This window comes from Phragmites australis, chromosome 11 (assembly GCF_958298935.1).
Source record: "Phragmites australis chromosome 11, lpPhrAust1.1, whole genome shotgun sequence".
In the NCBI taxonomy this organism is placed as follows: domain Eukaryota; kingdom Viridiplantae; phylum Streptophyta; class Magnoliopsida; order Poales; family Poaceae; genus Phragmites; species Phragmites australis.
Window position 1 is genome coordinate 33354847 of NC_084931.1, and position 20004 is coordinate 33374850.

At 43.2% G+C, this 20004-nt stretch overlaps 2 protein-coding genes across 2 annotated transcripts; both read left to right on the forward strand.

Annotated features, from left to right (window-relative positions):
* The first annotated feature begins 453 nt into the window (after window positions 1-453).
* On the forward strand, window positions 454-2479 carry LOC133884189 (uncharacterized). Its single transcript, XM_062323535.1, has one exon. It carries the CDS (start codon window positions 512-514, stop codon window positions 2477-2479), a length of 1968 nt encoding a protein of 655 aa, XP_062179519.1. The 5' UTR covers window positions 454-511.
* A 7113-nt stretch (window positions 2480-9592) lies between these two features.
* LOC133883891 (zinc-finger homeodomain protein 6-like) lies at window positions 9593-11146 on the forward strand. The gene has a single exon (XM_062323280.1). The coding sequence runs from the start codon at window positions 10020-10022 to the stop codon at window positions 10806-10808; it is 789 nt and encodes a 262-aa protein (XP_062179264.1). The 5' UTR covers window positions 9593-10019; the 3' UTR covers window positions 10809-11146.
* The last annotated feature ends 8858 nt before the right edge of the window (window positions 11147-20004 follow it).

Below are 20004 nucleotides of genomic sequence, written 5' to 3' on the forward strand. Positions count from 1 at the left end.
TCCTGCATCTTGATCACTCCCGTTCCCTTGGCATCAACGGATTCATACGGCACCTAATGGCGCGTATCCTCCATTCACATGCCATATATCTTTCAAAAGAAACTGTTTTTTTTTCTGGTTCGAACAAAAAGTTTCGTTTTCGGCATGAACATAGGTTGGCATGAAGAACGTAAACTAGCCGGGGGATATGCTCTCAGATATTCACCATTGCCGGGTTACACCCAAGGAGAAGAAACAAAGCTCCTTTTTAGATTGAAGGCTGGGATTTGCACGAAATGCATTGTCATTTTTTTAGATGGAAGGATCGGAGACAAGTTGCATTGTCATTCTTTTTTCGAAGGGAGACAAATTGCATTGCCATCGACCACCCTCACCTCCGATATAAATAGAGGAACACTTCATGTCGCACAGGCATCATCTGATGCACAGCACTTCCATAACTCCACTCCATGCACTAGCTAGCCAGGACCTAGCTGCAGTAGCTCTGTGCAAGAAAGCAAAACGCGCGGCGATGTGCACCGAGAATTACGACCCGTGCTACCCCGACCAGCCTGTGGTGGACCGGTACCTTCCCGTATGGGCCAAGCTGCCGGCGTTCGCTGCCAAGCCGGCCTTCGTCTGGGCCGACGACGATGCGGCCGCCGGTGGCGCGACGTCGTCACGCACCGCACTGACCTATTCCCAGCTCAACTCCGCCGTTGAATGCATGGCGTGCAACCTTCTCGGCACTCTCCGCCGGGGAGACACCGTCCTCGTGCTCGCCTCGCCGGGCCTCCGCCTCGTCAAGCTCCTCTTCGCGTGCCAGCGCGCGGGGCTCACGGCGGTGCCCGTCATACCGCCTGACCCGGCCAGGTTCGGCCCCGCGCACGCGCACCTCCTGCGCACCGTATCGCAGACCAGGCCCACGGCAGCCGTCTCCGATCCCCGTTACATCGATGCCGTCATGAAGCCGGATGCTGCCCTCGCCGGAGCGCCAGGCCGGCTGGCTGCCGTGTTGAGGAGCCTGCGCTGGCTGGCCGTCCACGAGCTGGAGCGGGAAGGCGGTGATGGACCGGGGACGGCGGGATACGTAGGCTGTGGCCCGGAGGACGTGTACCTGATTCAGTACACCTCGGGCGCGACGGGCGTCCCGAAGCCAGTGATGGTCACCGCGGGCTCGGCGGCCCACAACGTGCGGGCCGCGAGGAAGGCCTACGACCTGCACTCCGGCAGCGTCGTAGTGTCGTGGCTGCCGCCGTACCACGACTGCGGCCTCATGTTCCTCCTCCTCACCGTCGTCGCCGGCGCCACATGCGTGTTGGCCGCCCCCGACGCCTTCGTCCGGCGGCCGCGCCTCTGGCTCGAGCTCATCACCGAGTTCAGGGCAACATGCACGCCTGTGCCGTCGTTCGCGCTGCCGCTGGTGCTCAGGCGCGGCCGCTCGGCGCACGGACGGCGGCGGCAGTCTCTTGAGCTCGGGAGCCTGAGAAACCTGATCCTGATCAACGAGCCGATCTACAAGTCGTGCGTCGACGAGTTCGTGGAGGCGTTCGGTCGCGATGGGCTGTGCGCCACGTCAATTGCGCCGTCCTACGGCCTCGCTGAGAACTGTACGTTCGTGTCCACCGCGTGGCGAAGCGCGTACTCTGGTCTCCCGTCATACAAGAAGCTTCTGCCGTCGGCGAGGCTGTCTCCACCGTCGTCCGCGGTAAATGAGGGGCCGGAGATTGAGATCGCCGTCGTGGACGAGGAGACCGGCGAGCCGGTGGAGGACGGCTTGGAGGGGGAGATATGGGTGTCCTCGCCGAGCAACGCGTCGGGGTACCTCGAACACCCGTCCGCGAGCCGGGAGGTGTTCTGCGCGAGGGTGCCGGGGAGGGCCGGCGCGTGCTTCGTGCGTACGGGCGACCGCGGCGTGGTAAAGGGGGCGGAGCGTTTCCTGTACGTCGTCGGCCGTGGCGCTGATATCATCGCACTTGACAGTGGCCGGCGCCGGGTGCACGCGCACTACATCGAGACTGCGGCTTTTGTCAGCGCACCGGATCGCCTGAGAGGCGGCTGCGTCGCTGCTTTCATAACGTCGGTGTTGGCGTCGGCGACACCTTCTCATGCCGACGTGTCCGTCGTCGCGGAGCTACGGAAGGGAGGAAGCGGCGGTGATCACAGGGGCCTCTGTGAGGGCATAAGAGCAGCAGTCTGGCAAGAGGAGCGTGTGAGAGTTGGCTTGGTCGTGCTGGTCGAGGGCGGCGTAGTGCCGAAGACGACGTCGGGGAAGCTGCGCCGCGGGGCGGCGAGGGAGATGCTGCTAGCCGGAAAGCTCCAAGTGGTCTTCGAAGCACGGTACGACGGCGCTGACGGCTCGGTGCCTGAGGCAGGAGACGAAGAGGAGATGGTGAAGAAGTCCGCGGCGAGTTGGATGGCAGGAGAGGGCGGGGAGCCTGACATGGCTCCCGCCTTCGGGAGTGCGAGCCGCCGTCTTCGCTTGCTGTCATTTCTTTGAGCAAAGTTTGGTTGCATGGCATCCACAAAACGTGTCAAAGCAAAGCTAACTATCGCCATTATCATCGACAAATGTGGTACTTTCGTAATACTCCTTCCACTCCAAAATAAATGTCGTTTTAACTACCGATACAATTTTGATTAGTATTTTTTAGTATATTTAAAATATAGTAAAAATATTTTATAATAAAAATATTTTTCAAAAGATAAATCTATCCGTATCATTTTTGAATATTCAAACTCAGTGCATAAAAAATTTGAAATAGTTAATTACGTACAATCCAAAATGATACTTATTTTAGGTCGGAGGGAGATTACATAACCAATTGAATGTGATTTTTTTCACTAGTACAAAGCGACCATTGGTATCTTCGTACCGTCGAAGAAGTTTTAAATTTTGCGATGGCGTGAACTAAGAGTAAACATATTCCTTCGATCGCCCCCTTTGTGCTTCCTTCTGACTATATCCTTGTCTGACCGATAACTTTCACTATCCTACTATGACTTTTGTGTGAATGACCAATTTGGTCCACAAGGTTTCGCAATTTGCCGAGATTTGTGCACTTCAACTGTTTGATAGTCATCCATTCCCCGTAAAGAAAAATAAGACGATTGACTTATAAACGCCAAGTATATTAGTTAATTCAGTCAGAGTTTAGCTTGGTGAAATTTGTAATCTGCGACTCCTAGGCCCCAGCACCTCTATGTCCCAAGAACGTTACCAAATAAGCACATTCGGTGTCATGCTGAGGTAGCGAGCTCTCCAACAGTTCATCTGAGTTTGAAGATGAACTCAAGATGAAAGGATGTACAGCAGTAACAAGAATTTCCACGTACTATTCCAAGTCACCATACCAGTCTAATTTCAAGGAAGGTACCACCAGTCCAACACAAACAATGTTTGGAAGGTGAAAATAGGAGATAAATGCAACCTCTCAACTGTAACTTTTACACGTTTATCAGTACAAGTTTCACGAAAGAGACAATCTGCCAATTAGCCGTGTGCCGGAACGCCTGATCAATAAGGGCAACGCCAGTGTATAACAGATGAGCTAAAGATTGTCACGTCATAAATATACTAAATTTTATTTTTTTTTCTAATATGTAACATCTCTTTTATCTCAAAGCGAGTTCCACATCATACTATTAAAATTCCTCTACAGCTATCCTCCCAATTATTTGCTTAATGCTAACACGGGTGCCCAAACAGGCACCCGTTTAAACTGTTACTTCCCAGCTGTGAAGCACACGGAGGTTCTTTCTCTCTTCCCTTACCACACTGACGAAATCAACACGCTGGAGCTGCTCTTAATACTCCGTAGCTAGCCTGACACAACGCAAAAAGATTAACAGTAAGGATCTATTTAGTTGGTTGAATTGCAAGGGACTTGTGGGATTACAAATGGTGTAGGATCTAAGTAGGTTAAGCTATTTGGTTAGTTAAATCTTACCATTCTGTTTATCATGAGATGTTCAGATTCTTAAAATATATCGAGAGGATGATATATCGAGCCGTGCGGTAAAATTGACCAAACGACCTCGTACATGTTCTGTCAACTCTGCTAATTACATGTAGTTAATGATGATTAGTGACTATTAATAGTTATTAAGGATTTTAGTTAAATATTAATTACAATTAAATATTATTAACCATAACTAATTATTAATGTAGGTATTTAGTGATATTATGATTAATTAGAATTAGTAATGATCAGTACTAATTAGCATAGTTTGTTGATAGTAACAAATATAAAAAATTTATTTCTGCAAAATATTTAAGTTATATATATAATTCATGTCTTTTAAACAACTAAACACATTTTTTACCATTATATACATCTAATTAAACATATTCATATACCATACTATACAACTAATCAAATAACCAGCTTATATCATCTTATCTAGATATAGCGAAAATGATTCTATTAGATCATGATCATGATTATGATTTTAGTGATTAATGATAACATAGTTATTGAGATCAACATATTTGTTAAGAATATATATTAGTAGATCTCATGGATACAACACATCAAGAAGCCACCGCAGTCGGGATAAAGTTTGATTGAATTAAAAAATTCTCAGAAAGATTTGCTTTACCGAATGGTCTGGTACATAAGAGTTTGCACTTACCGGAGCATTGTGTCTAAAGACTGATAGTTTTATCGAATAATCCGATGAATAAGACATAAGATCACTAGAATATTTTTGAAAAAAAAATAACTAGAAATCTCACTGGATAGTTTGATGATCTGTCAATTAGCCGTAAAGTGCTAGAACGCCTGATCTATAAGGGCAACTCCAGTGTATAACCGATGAGCTAAAGATTGTCACGTCACAAATATACTAAATTTTATTTTTTTCTTTCTAATAGGTAACATCTCTTTTACGTCAAAGCGAGTTCCACAACATACTGTTAAAATTCCACTACAGCTATCCTCCCAATTAATTGCTTAATGGTAGCACGAGTGCCCAAACAACCACCCTTTTAAACGGTTACTTCCCAGCTGTGAAGCCCACTGAGGTTCTTTCTCTCTCCCCTTACCACACTGACGAAATCAACGCGCTGGAGCTGCTCTTAATACTCCGTAGCTAGCCTGACACAACGCAAAAAGGTTAACAGTAAGGATATATTTAGTTGGTTGAATCAATCCATATATCCACGGGACTTGTGGGATTACAGATCGTTTAGGACCTAAGTAGGTTTAGTTATTTGGTTAGTTAAATCGTACTATTCTATTTATGATAAGATGTTCAGATTCTTAAAATATACCGAAAAGATATGTATCGAGCCGTGTGGCAAAATCGACCGAACGATATTTCTGTTAATTATATGCAGTTAGTGATAATTAATGACTGTTAGTAGTTATTAAGGATTTTAGTTAAACATTAGTTACAATTAAATATCATTAAATATAATTAATTATTAATGTGGGTATTTAGTGATATTATGAATAATTAGAATTAGTAACGATTAATACTAATTAGCATAGTTTGTTGATAATAATAAATATAAAAAATTTATTTCTGTAAAATATATTTAAGTTATATATATAATTCATGTCTTTTAAACAACTAAACTCATTTTCGTACCATAATATACATCCAATTAAGCGCATTCACATACCATCCTATACAATTAATCAAACAACATACTTATACCATCTTATCTAGGTATAGGAAAAATGATCATATTAGACTATGATTATGATTTTAGTAATTAATGATAACATAGTCATTTGGACTAACAAGTTTGTCAAAAATATATGTTAATATGTCTCGTAGATGTAATACATCAAGAAGTCACCGCAGCCGGAACAAAGATTGATTGAATTGGAAAAGTCTCAAGAAAATTTCCCTTACCAGATGCTCCGGTACATAGAAGTTTGCACTCACCAGAGTATTCCGTACAAAGGCTGATAGCCTCACTGGATAGTCCGATGAATAGGATATGAGACCACCAGAGTATTTTTGTCACAGAGGAGATGGCTGAGCACCTCATCAGATAGTTTGGTGATCCGCACTAGGTAACACCAGAGTATTTCCTATAGAGAACGGATTATAGCACCAACATATTTCTTGCAGAGGTGACTATAATTATTGAAGAATGAAGAACAATCCACCGGATGATCCAATGCTTGGTTTGTGCACACCAGATTATAGCACCGGAGCATTTTTTTTTTGCAGAGGTGACTACAAGTGTTGAAGAATAAAGAACAAACCACAGAAAAGTTCGGTGCTCTGAAGATGAATGCACCAGAGCATTTTACACAAAAAGGCTGCAAATGCTCAGATGGCTCAAGATAACTCATCGAAAAGTCATGTGATAGATTTAAAGGTACACCGGAGTGTCCGGTGTTCACAGAGGTATTACGTGAAGTTCTAATGGCTAGTTTCTGAGGTTGTACTTATCGGATGATCCAGTATTAGTACTACTATTCTCATCGTATCATTCAGTGTTAACAACTTTTCTAAGCTATTGGAAAAATAACTAGTTAGCGGGTTTGAGGCTATAAATACCCCTCAACTCAGTCATTTAAAGGGTGGCATGCTGTTGGAGTCCAGAGAATCTCATAAACATTTAAGAAGACATTCAAGCCACCAAAGTGTTTAAAGTGATCATCCAAGACGATTAAGTACAAGATTAGAGAGCGTTTAGTGTTTACAGGCCTAGAGTAAGTTGTAACAAGTTGCTGCAACTTGAAGAAGGGATTAAGGAGCGATCTTAACTTGTACCAAGTGGTATGTCGGCGTCTTAGAATCTTGGTGACTCGCCGGTAATTTGAGCAGGAGTTGCTCAAGCTTGTTGACCCTCCGTCTTGATGTGGAGAGGTGATAAGACACATGTACAGAGATGCAAAGACCCTTACCTTGGTAGATCAAGCTCCGAAGTGATCACGACGATAAGTGACTGGAAGAGAGGCTAGTAATGAGACATTGCTTTGGTGGCTTCATGGCTCATCTAGCTTGAGGCATTACCTTAGTGGTTTGGTGGCTCAAGAGTCATGACTAGGTGCTGACCGAGAGCATATCTTTAGTGGATCTCTAATATGGATTAAGGGTGACATTCATACCATCGATATAATGGGATAAAAATCATTTGTGTCGAGTTTGTCTCTTTATCTTATTTATATTTTCGTATTTACTTTCTTGTAATTTATCTTGCTAGATTATGTTATAATCTTCTTAAGCGCTAGAGTAGACACACTAGATAAATATAAAGCATATTTAGATAGAAATTAAGATAGGTTTATGTTGTGAAGTTTTCAGAGCCAATTAGATTTTAAGTGTCCTAATTCACCTCTCTCTTAGGACGTCACCGTTCAACATACCAGGACTATCCTGTCCATATAGGTTATGCAATTTTGGTGATTAATAATAATATAGTCATAATACTAACATGTTTGTTAAGTATATATTTTAGTAGATCTCATAGATGCAATATATGAAGATACCACTGAAACTAAATTCGAGAAAGTTTGAATAGGATGAGTTCAGACAAAGTTGTTAACATCAGATGATCTGATTCTCTGAAAGTTATACACATCGGAATATTTTTCAGCTCATAGGAGAAAATAAAGATTACACCAGATGGTTCGGTGCTCAGCAAGATGTGCACACCGAAGCATTTTTTAGGAGAAATATTTTGGTGCTAAAGATTTATATACACCAAATGGTCTGGTGCTCAGAGAAGTTATACACATCGTAGCATTTCTCCAAAGGGCTATTGAAGACTGAAGATTTACACGCACAGATGGTGCGGTGCTCAGAGGTGTATACGCTGGATAGTTGCACCAGAGCATTTTACAAGAGAAGGTCTCAACAACTAGTTTTGTGTGATTGTACATGCTAGATGGTCTGGTGTCCTGAAGATCTACATGTCAGACAATGAATAGAGTACAAGAAGTGGCTCGGTCGATTGAAGTATACATACCGGATGGTCCGGTGCTCAAAATGTGCTTGAGTGGGGTTTCAACGGCTAGTGATAGTAGGCATCGATAGGTTGTGAAGGTGGACTATACACCAGATAGTCTAGTGTTCACAGAAGCTACATGTTGAATTATCTAGTGTTAAGAAAAAAATATGACCGTTGGAGCAATGGCCACGCGCGAGTTTGAGGCTGTAAATACCCCAACTCGGCCATTTCAATGTGCTAGAGTCAAAAGAAGCTCATATACACTTACAAGCCACCAAAATACTAAAAATGTTCATTCAAGACAATAAAGCACATGATTAAGGAGTGATTAGTGCTAATAGATCTAGAGAGAAGTGTTATTAGGTGTTGCTGCCTAGAGAAGGGGTCAAGAAGTGATCCTACCTTGTATCGAGAGCTATGACGGTGACCTTGGAGTCTTGACAACTCGGTAGCATTGTGAACCTTAGTGGCTCATGCTTGTTGACGCTCTGATTTGGTGTAGAGCGACGACACAACTCTTGTACGGAGATATTTACCTTGGTGACTCAAGCTTCGAAGTGAAGATGGTGACTAGTGATCGGAAGAGAACCTTATGGTGATACCTTATCTTTGTGACTCAATCTATTTGAGGTCTAGATGGCTCAAGGGTCATGATCGGGAGCAATAACCTTGGTGGCTGCTCCAACATAGACTAAGGGTGACGTTCATGCTATTATACCTTGAAATAAAAATCACTTATGCAATTTATTCTCTCTACTTTATTTACGTTTCCGTATTTACATATTTGCAATATACCTTTACATGTTTACCTTCTTAGAGTAGTTTATTAGGATTAGCTATAAGTTACAAATTTTTTTAAATAACAGAGTAGACACATTAGATAAACTTAGAGCACATTTATATATAAATTTATATAGTTTTATCTTATAAAGTTTTTAGAGACGATTAATTTTGTATGTCCTAATTCATCCCTTAGAACATCACCAATCCTTCATTCCATCTAAAGGGATCCTGTACCATTCAATCTGGTTCAAACCAATCAAACGCGCATCTAGACGACTAACTAGATTGTTCAACTAATCAAACGCACCTAGACGACTAGATTAGACTGACTAGTTGTTCCCTAACTAGTGTCTAGATTAATTTTTAAAAATTGATATAGGTCTATTTTATACAATTTTTAGAATCAATTAATTTTAAAATGATCCCACGAGGCTATCTCCAGCAGATTCGATTTCCACTACTACAGTATACTGTAAAACACTGTAACTATTCAGCAGATACGATATCTAATACTACAGTGTTGAAGAGAGAGAATCGAGTACTCCAAATTTGATAAAATACTGTAGCAACTACAATACTGTTTATAGAGGTTGACTGTGGGTTCGAAGAGAGTAGAAAAGTAATAAAATGTAGAAAATGAAGTAGCTGCCGGAGATAAAAAAAATAAAGAATACTGTAATGATGTAAGAAGATATTATAATAGTATTATAAAGAATAAATTTTTAAATATATACTGGAGATACCCTACCATCTAATTTTGTTCAAACCAATCGAATGCAGTAGATGACTAGACTAGATTGTTCAAACAATCAAACGCACCTAGACGACTAGACTGACTAGTCGCTGTTCCCGTCCGGATCGGACGGCCATAAACCTCAGTCCGTGGGTACAGTGGTACGTGCTGCGCTGCTGAAGTCTCGCCGGTGGAATGATTAAAGCTGGGTCCGGGCTGCCCTGCCGCTGTCGGCCGCTCCTCCACCCCCGTCCCGCCGGTAGGAAACAAAAGCGCCATTTCCCAACCGAGCCAGACCGGAAGCAGCGTCCCCCCAAAGCCCACTCGCTGCTGCTGCTGCTCAGCTCAGCTGAGCCCAGCCGTCCCCCACCACCACCACGGCCACCATCACAGGCATATCATAGCCTCCACACAAAAACACAAAAGCCAGCCACACCGGCAGCAGCAGGCACCCAGCAACGACTGGATAGTAGATGCGAGTGAGAGCAAATGCTACAACTACTATACTAGCTGAAGGAAGACAGTGTTTGTGATAGACTGGAGTGCTGCGCTTTGTGGAGTCGCTCTCACAGACTCGGCCGTCCAGTTTCCCGCAGGCATGTGCTGATGGAATTTAGGGGCCAGGAACCCGTAGACGAGATGGGCATCAGCTCCACGCCGCCGCTCGCGCACGCCGCCGTGCCCAGGGCGCCGGCTGCCTCGTCGATCCCGGGGAACCACGCGGCGGCGGCGGTTCCCGAGGTGAGGTACCACGAGTGCCTGCGCAACCACGCGGCGGCGCTGGGCGGGCACGTCGTGGACGGATGCGGGGAGTTCATGCCCGGCGCCGGCGCTGGGGACGACGCGCTCAAGTGCGCGGCCTGCGGCTGCCACCGCAGCTTCCACCGCAAGGACGACGGGCAGCGCCGCCAGCTCCTGCTCCCGGCCCCCGGGCCTCCGCCGCCGCCGACCCCGCGCGTCCCGCTGCTACTGCCGCCGCCCCACCCCTACGCCGCCGCTGGCAACCACCCCCACTACGCGCCGCCTATCCAGTACCACGGCACGCCCAGCGGCGGCGGCGGCACGACGACCGAGTCGTCCAGCGAGGAGCGGGGGCCGCCGTCCGCGCACGCCTCGGCAGCGCAGGGGCACTTGCGGCGGAAGCGGTTCCGGACCAAATTCACGCCGGAGCAGAAGGAGCAGATGCTGGCGTTCGCGGAGCGGGTGGGGTGGCGGATGCAGAAGCAGGACGAGGCGCTGGTGGAGCAGTTCTGCGCGCAGGTCGGCGTGCGGCGGCAGGTGTTCAAGGTGTGGATGCACAACAACAAGCACAGCGGCAGCGGCAGCAGGAGGCAGCCGCAGCTGCCGCCAGAGGAACAACAATCCCAACAGCAGCAGCAGCAGCAGCAGCAGTAGCCATGGTGGGGGACAAGGCTCAACACCACGAGCATTTGCTTAATCCCCACCTCATTATTTTTATGCCTCCGAGAGAGGTGGGATCAAACAAGGGAAGTGACGGCTCTCTCCAATCTTTATCATTTCTTCTTCTCTCCTTCCGATTTTGTTTTTACCTTATCCTTCATTTTTTGTAACCACTTCATCTTCTTTGCCTCGTGATTCTTGCTTGCTTATCTTTGAATTCTTCTGTTCCTAGTTGAGGAATAAATTGAAATGAGGAATTACTGTGCATGCTTTGTAGCTACATTTTATCTTTGTTATATGACGTCTCGGGCAAGAAGATTAATCACTCCGAATTTTCTCAACTTTGCTGAAGATTGTATTTTGATCTTCACTTAATCATTAGCGAATTTAGCTAATGGTCTCTTCTTCCTTCGCTTCTTTGATTTCTTCTGTTCCTAGTTGAGGAATCAATTGAAAGGAGGAATTACTGTGCATGCTTTGTAGCTACATTTTATCTTCGTTATATGACCTCTCGGGCAAGAAGACTAACCACTCCGAATTTTCTCAACTTTGTTGAAGATTGTACTTATTTTGATCTTCACTTAAGCATTAGCGAATTTAGCTAACGGTCTCTTCTTCCTTCTAATGCAGCATTTTCATATAGCTCAAGCTTAGAACTCAGCATAAACTAATGGCCATAATGACACGAAAATCTTGAACTTTCTTTAGGTAATTACTGATTAGAGAGCAAGCAACCAGTACGAATGGCTAGAATATTCTGGAGCAGAAAGACTGGATTAACTTTTAATGACTACATAGAATATTCTGCAAAGGAATGCTTTCATGCAAGTTCTATATCTGTTGATACTATCAGCAAAAAGAGAGAGTTAAAGTTGCATCAAATTTTCATTATTTTGTGTTTGTTTGCCATTCAATTGGAGGTGTACTTGCCTGTTGTGGTGTTTACTGCCATGCATGGAGTTCAGAGTCCTTTTCCAAACCTCTGATTCCTTCAATGGCGGAGTGGAGCTTGAAGTCTGGAGTCTTTGGTATGGCTGGTCGCATGGCTTATGTCCCGTCTTCAATCCTACGAGGATTTCGTTTCATGAAATCGTGAGGCCCGTGCTGCAAGAGACGATACTATAAGACGCAGATAAGGATGTAATGAATGCCATCCAAGAAAATTGAAGAACAGAAAAAAAAAAATAGGACAATGAGAAACTTAGCATCACAAGAATTTCTGTGTTCTTGATATCCTTCAGTAGCCAGTCCACTCTTTAGATGAATCCAGCAAAATTGGTTTCGTTTGGCGCATTGTTAATTGCTAAATTTGGAGTGTTTCTGCCAAACCAGATGAAAAGGACATGAGCGACACACGACACCACTTGGTATCGTATAACCACATGTTCTAAAGATATTGAGCTTTTTACTACTCGCAATTTTATTCACAAGCTAATCAGGACAGTACCTATATAGCACCATCGTAGCCTTAAATCCATGTACAGTTTTTTTCTGGGAGAATTATCGTCTACAATTGTTACAACCAAATAGCAACCGCCAACTAGTAAACAATTCTAGCATAGAAAGTTCATGCTGTGAACAGTAGAACAAAATTAACTAGTTTGTAACTTCTGAGCAATCAGCAATGTGACTTGCAATGTTGGGAAGCAAGTCAACACGCTCCCTTGGCCCTTGGGCAACCCTGGCTGACGTTACAAGTGATTTCTCATAATTTTTGTTATTTTGTTGCCCTTCAATTCAATTGCATACACATCAATTCTATTATATAGCAATCAGCAATGGGGCTTCAATTCTACTACATATTACCGTAAAAAAAAATCTACTACATGTAATCTGATGCAACCAGTGTGACTTGCAATGTTGGAAAGAAAGTCAACACGCTCCCTTGGCCCTTGGGCAACCCTGGCTGACGTTACAAGTGATTTCTCATAATTTTTGTTATTTTGTTGCCCTTCAATTCTATTGCATACACATCAATTCTATTATATAGCAATCAGCAATGGAGCTTCAATCTACTACATATTACCGTAAAAAAAATCTACTACATGTAATCTGATGCAACCAGATGATCATAAATGACGACAAGGATTCGCAACATGAGGCAGAGCGAAGTTAGATTTACGACTAATATGCCAATCAAAGTAACTAACCTCCTTTTCCCCCATGCCAATTATGCTTGGGGGCATGCATTTGCTGACTTGATTTGGACGGCTTTGGCCACGTTAAGAGCATGCCAGCCTCACGGCTCTTCTAAATCCAGCTCGCTAAATGTGTTGTCATCGCAAAAATCTAGGGCCATGACGTCGTAAGCATTGGTTTGTGATATGCTCGACTTCAACTTCCCGAAGATGTCAACAACAGCTGCCGAGGGCAAGATGTTTTGCTGGCTTCTCCCTTCCAGCGGGCCCTGACTTTTGCATCCAGAAAAACTGCTTAGAAATACAAGTCACAATAGACATGAAGGTGCATTTAAAAAATCATGGAAGTGCAACGTCCGAAAGTTATCTGATTCCATCTAAAACTTTATCATAATTGGAAGACATGTGATATTCACTGTGTTTTAACTAAATCTACATATGAATTTTCCATGAATGTTAGACCAATTCAGCTCAATTTGCCACCAAGGGTCTTAACTGTACAAATTAACTTTCCATCAGAAAAATATATAGATTAATTAAAAGATCATCCATCATTTCTCTCATACAGAATCAGGTGTAGCTGAGATAATTTCTCCCCAGAGAAAACAAGTTTAGGTGTATGACACAGCATGGAGTGATTCTGGACTCCTGCAACAATTGTTGAACTTTAGCCCATCATGGTGCTACGCCGTGGTCAGTCTTATCAGTTCTGATCGTTTTGTCTTTTCGTATGCATGCTGACAGGTCTTATTAATAACCCAAGAGGTTGAACTATTCAAGAATCAAAACTTCTGCCGTGGTCTGTGCTTCCATGTCTGAACTTTGCTGCCCTCCCTGCCTTTCTGGGCTTCTGGCAGGTTCCCTTCCATCAGTTTAAGACAAACTTGCTTTTTAAGGGACGGACCTAAGAAGCTGACAGCGATAATGCAGACCTAATCAACTATTCCACTGACACAATGAAGCCAGAGAAGTACTGTTTAACGTGTAACTAAATATCTGGAAGCACACTAGTTGGTTGCAAGTTGATGCCTCTAATGAACAGCAACATTGTACTCTTAACAAAAGCCGCATGAGATGCAGTTGTAAGTTGTGACAAGAAATCGCTTCCACACTAATTTGACAACAAGATAATCTTCGGATAAGAAAGAAAGCAGTACAGAAATTTTTGCTAGTTACCTTTTTTGGGGAAAGCACTAACAGCATCAATAGCAGCAAGAAAATAGAGTAACTTGTAGATCCTTGCATAGATATGATCCGAAGAATTTATCCCAAAAAAAGCGATAAGATCTAGACAATATTCCCAGCAGTAATTAAAGAGCGAAGACCAAAGATCGGCTATCAGCTCGTATAAAGTTAGTTGGCACTAGACAAGACTGATAAAACCATAACCACCGATCCTTGTGGCTCCAAGTCCCTAAGCAACGTGCAGGCAAATCAAACCAAATCCCGCGCAAACTTTCCAGCTTCAAATTTTTTTATTAGTTGCTGATCTCATCCTTGCCAAACTTAAACTAATATTGTCTGACTACAATTGATAACACCAGCCCATGTATCTTTGCTTAAAAAATCCTGATCTTTATGAGTAATAGATAATAGTTTAATTAGATTTTAGCAGTTTTTGGAAGGAGGGATTAAAGAATTCACACCCTTGCACCGAGTCGTGCACGCTGAGCTGCATAGGCAACTAACACTCAACAAATCAAAGTTTAAAGTACTAATCAATAGATCAATGCAAAGCATTCAGGTACTAAGCTTTTGATTACAGTACTTAATTTATCTTCAAACCAATCGTGGGACCCCTAGGGTCATTTGCTTCCCTGAGCACCTACAGTAGGGGGCATCGGAAAGGCATTCGTACTACAGTGCCAGACCATGTGGTTGAACCCTAGCCAAAAACAGCAGCTTTGTTAATTGCAGGCAGTGATGTACTGAGCTTACATACAGTGCTTACGTATTTATGATCCGATTTGCTGCAGCTGGTGGTGAGTGTGTAAGTCCGGATGATTAAATTTTCTTGAACAGGAGATCCTGTATGACCGTGTCAGAATGGAACATGGCTGGCAGCAGGTTCTGGTGATGTTTCTGTTCGTATTCGCGCAACTTTCAAAAGGTCATGTCACAGAGGAAATTGAAGCGGGGCCGAAATGTTCGTGGCCATATCGTGCAGGTTTGTACATGGATTAATCTCTACTCTAGTATCTCAATGGAACTATTTACCTCAACATATCTAACTTCTGCGCTGGGAGGATGTTCATGATAGAGGTTTCAACTCTTGAGTAATCTTGGGGTGCCTTTGGCAGGTTTTTGGATTATTGTAGAAATGCTGTTTATTCTGTTTCCCTGGTGAATTATAATTACTTTGTGCAATAGTTTAGCTAGTTTGGTGAATTATAATTCCTAAAGTGTGAGGTAGGGAGGTGATTCATATGAGAAACCACAATTTTGGTGATTTTGCTACTATACCAAAAAAACAAAAATGTTTCTCCTGGTTTATCGTGGGAATAAAAAAATGAAACAGCTCATTTGGCACGGTTTCTTTGAAATCTGGAGAGAAAATGAATCCATAATCCCTGCTAAATGGGGCCTTCGTTTCTAAGGAGTGGAGTTACCACAATCTTGTTCTCCCCTATTAGGTGTCTATGCTACATGGGTGATCCCTTTCAAATACTATAATCATGGTGTCATGTAACTATCACGGCAACAGCTTGTTAGCGAATTCATAGCTGCGCATAACCTTAAAAAAGGAATTGCTAATTAGGGTAAGTGAGCTATGCACATAGAAATCCATCGTGAACTCAAGTTCTTATGAAAATAACAAGAAAACAAAAGGAAAGCCCATCCGTCAAAGAATAATGGCGATAACATGACATATTAACAATCATATCTGACTGGAACAAAGGTGCAAATGCAGAGACAATGAGATGGCCTCTTCTATACTTCAACGCAACCGTTAATCGCTAGTCAATAGTCAAATCGAGAATAATTATCCGGATAAAGATATCTGGATAGACAAGAGTGTTCAAGCAGCTTGCTTTAGATCTAGAAACAATTACCTTAAATAGTCCGAGCATAATTTTTTTTAACCAAAAGTATAGTGAACTGCCTGGAAAGGTTTATATAGCACATAATTCCTACATCAAGCAGAAAGTAATATTTATGCCTTTTTATTTTCAGAAGAAACTGCTCATACATATATACATACAAGTCTATTATGCGCCTAGACTCAACTGTAATTACTGTTGTGTCACATCCAGTTACAATATGTTATGTAGGTCAGTTGTAACCATACATCCAGAAATACATAATTGTAACACGAGAAGCTAACGGGTTGAATATCATTAGGTAAGAAATTCGTTAGGAGTTACGGTCATTCATAACCATAACGCAATTGTAACTCTTTTTTTTTTTTTTACATCTGTTTGTAACCTTGTCTCACGGACTGTAACTATATATATATATTCTAATTCACTGAAATGCCTAAGAAACTGTGGGCATTTCATACAATCATAAAAGACAAATCAGGTACCTACACATCATGGAGAATGAAAGCACACGCACACGTTATGATACCTACAAATCAGGTACCTACACGTGATCTGAGAGGTTAGATAGATAGAAGGATTATGCTTATCTACGTCGAATGAAAGCACCCTTTCCCAAACTCCGATGCCTGCATGGTTAAAACCAGACACTGAGAGCTTCTATATAGTACAGGTCATCTAAGAAAAAAAAATCGATGCATGACAGGATCTTACGCATAAATAAAATTAACTAAAAATATGTAGGTCACTGGTGCATAAGTGTGAAGGCACGGCAGGCAGACGGCACCGGAGCAGAAGAACAAGGACCGTGACGCTTTGGGCACGAATGACGATCGAACAAACGCGTCGTTGGTGACGAGTGGCTGAGCGCGAGTATGGCCTTAGTCCGTGTAACGTGTGCGTGAGTTAGGCCTTAGCCCGTGTACGAGCGCGAGAGCTGGCTCAGGAGGTGAGAACACTATAGGAGACGAGTGTGTCTTGAGGGAGTGGTCAGAAATGTGGAGAACATGAACTCGACTAGTAATTGTCTTTCCAGTAGAGCTTTCCCTTGTTAAGTAGGCTACAGCTCGTCTCCCCCCCGGAACATATGGATCTAGTTGCCCCTCAGAGTGTAGTCAAAGTGCCTGCTAGTACAGACGCTCTATCTCTCTCCAATCCAATCCCTCCTTCCTACCAAATTCCTCTCTGCCTCTGATCCTTTCCACTACCGAGCACTAACAACCTGATATCAGAGACTCGTTATGATCCACCCTAGAGCATCATTATCACTTCACTCGGTTCCAGAAGAAGCACGGCGTCATGGATCCGTAGACCAAGATCATCGTCGACGAACTGAAGGGCCTGGGCGAGCGCTTTGAAGCGATCGAGAAGCGTCTCGATGGTGTGGAAGTCATCTTCGGTGAGAAGTTCAAGCAAGTGGATGAGATCGCTTCAGCGATTGAATCCTGGAAGGCGCAAATCGAAGCTACGGTGGAGAATTTGCGCATCGACATTGGCGTCCTTTGCAAGCACGTCGATCGCGTGATCCTCGATTCAGCTTCGGCATCGACCAGACTGCTTCTCCACCCTTGGATGGTCACCGCACGCTCACCTGCTGGAGATTCGACCATCGACCCTCATGAGCACCACGGCAAGCTCAACCATCGGTAGCCCATGTCTGGGTCGGTGACCGCCCTTTCACAACTCCCGGTCACAGGTACCCGCCATAATCCTTCACCACCTTTTCATCAGGGCATGTCTTCGATTGAGTCGCCTCATCGATCCATCTCCACTTGTCCATTTCATAGCAACAAACTGCCCAAAATGAATTTCTTGGAATTTGACAGCGAAAATCCTAAACTCTAGCAAAATCGTTGTGAAATCTACTTTGATATGTCCAGTGTCGATTCTTCTATGTGGATTCGAGCATCTTCCATGCATTTGACGAGGGTGGATCCAGCAACACCAACATCTGTAGAGGACAAAGGGGCCGCGATAGCGCAAGCCACCAGTCACCTGAAGAAAAAATGGTGGCGCTATGTGCATATCGACGAGTAGAGATGACAATTTATTAGGTAAATACCCAAATAGGTAGAGTATGAGTATCATCTGGTACCCACGGGTTGTTCTTCACTACGTAAAAAAAAAAGATATTCGGTGACAGGTCCTACACCTGTGACTTCAAATGCGTTACTGATGAGTCATCATTGGTCATTAGTGATAGCTTCCGACCCATCGCCAATGAGGTCATTAGTGACTCGTCACTAATGAAGGTCGTTAGTATTGGATCCTAACAGTGATCTGTCAATAATGACTGAACATAAGTAACAGGTTGTAACAACAACCCGTCACTTATGACCGATGAACATTTCTCATATTTTTTGGACACGAATAAAGTCAAAAAATATATTTTTTTCACCTAAGCCAGCAGAGGCCCATCGCACATGCCTCTTAAGCCACGTCATTTTTCAAACTGTTTTTTAGTCCGTGTTCTATGGGCCTTGAACCCGTGACCTCCACTCGTGCGTGTAGTTCCCTTACCGTCTCACCTATCATGTAGTTGTGATAGAAATATAATATTTTATCCTTTTAACCTTCTTTGTTCAATGTCATATGTGACGGGTTATAACTATGACTCGTCACTAAGAAATGATTAGTGACGGATCAAAATATTAGTGACAAATTGTAATCTTGATCCGTCATTAATTACTGATTTTGCTTCATCCAAATTGTACAAATATTTTATGATTTTTTCTGAGGGTTATAATTTACATATAAAATATTTCATCATCCAAATTTGTACAAATATTATATGAATTTCTGAATATCTCATCCAAATGATCACAATTTGATTGGTGACTCGAAGTGCTTCAATAAAACGGACATAACTTTTGCATACAGACTCCGATTTTAACTCTACGGATATCTACATAAAAATTTACATCTATTTATCTCCAAATATGTTGAGTTCAGCAAATTTTTTGAGACCAAATATGGTTTGGAAGATTAAGTTATCATATTGTACTATTTTCAGAACGTACGTTTGTGTCTATAGCCGTCACCCCTTATATCAAACTTGAGTAGAAATATACAATGATTACTATTCTAATGAAATAAAAATATATTTGTGAAAAATGAAGTGATCAGAAGTTCTTATAACAAAAGAATGGAAGCACATGCCACATACTACACACATGTAACTAACAACTCTTTATGTCCATAAATGTATGCTATTTAAAACATCAACAAATTAAAGCTTAATTTGATGCTCCTTTTCTGCAATCGTTGTCTTTTTTTTTGCCATAGCTTAGTTTCTTTTCCTACTCAAACTGTTCCAAAAAGCATTAGATCTTGTGCATGCTTATGCATAATGATGAATGATTTAAACATTTAAAAAAATTTGTGAATACCGTCATTAGTGACAGATCATAACTTGATCTGTCACTAATGACTAATCTAAAACGACCTATCGCTGATGAGTTAGTCATAAGTGACGGATAACTTTATGACTTGTCACCGATAATCTATCATAAATGACAAGTCATGATCCGGTCCTAATCCGAGACTATATAAGTGACGGGTTGTAGCAAAACCCGTCACTAAAGGTTCTTATGCAATGTCTCATCTGTCTATTTTTCACGTAGTGATGGGCGAAAAATACTACCCGACGTGTACGGGACTGGGTAATGTATACTCATACGCAGGAAACTTGTATAGTTCTCTGACAGGTAGGCATAAACCCTACAAACCCTAGCTTCCCTCATCCACTCAGCACCCCCGCCGCTTCCATCTGCTCTGCACCCCCAACCCACCCCCGACAGACCGCGGCACTGCCCAGCCCCGTAGGCGATAGGTTTGGCGCTGGCCCTTTGTCCGCGGGCATTTGCGGGTATACTCGCAGGCAGGTAAAAACCCGACAGGTACATGTATGGGTGAGCACTATCCATACCCACTATACCCGATTATCATCCCTATCGATGAGCATGAGGGTTTTGTTACCGTTGTGCCGAGAAGTGGAGCTCAACAGTTCAA

Coding starts and splice junctions, on each gene's coding strand:
- LOC133883891 (XM_062323280.1), top strand. CDS start 10,020: ATGGAATTTAGGGGCCAGGAACCCGTAGACGAGATGGGCATCAGCTCC.
- LOC133884189 (XM_062323535.1), top strand. CDS start 512: ATGTGCACCGAGAATTACGACCCGTGCTACCCCGACCAGCCTGTGGTG.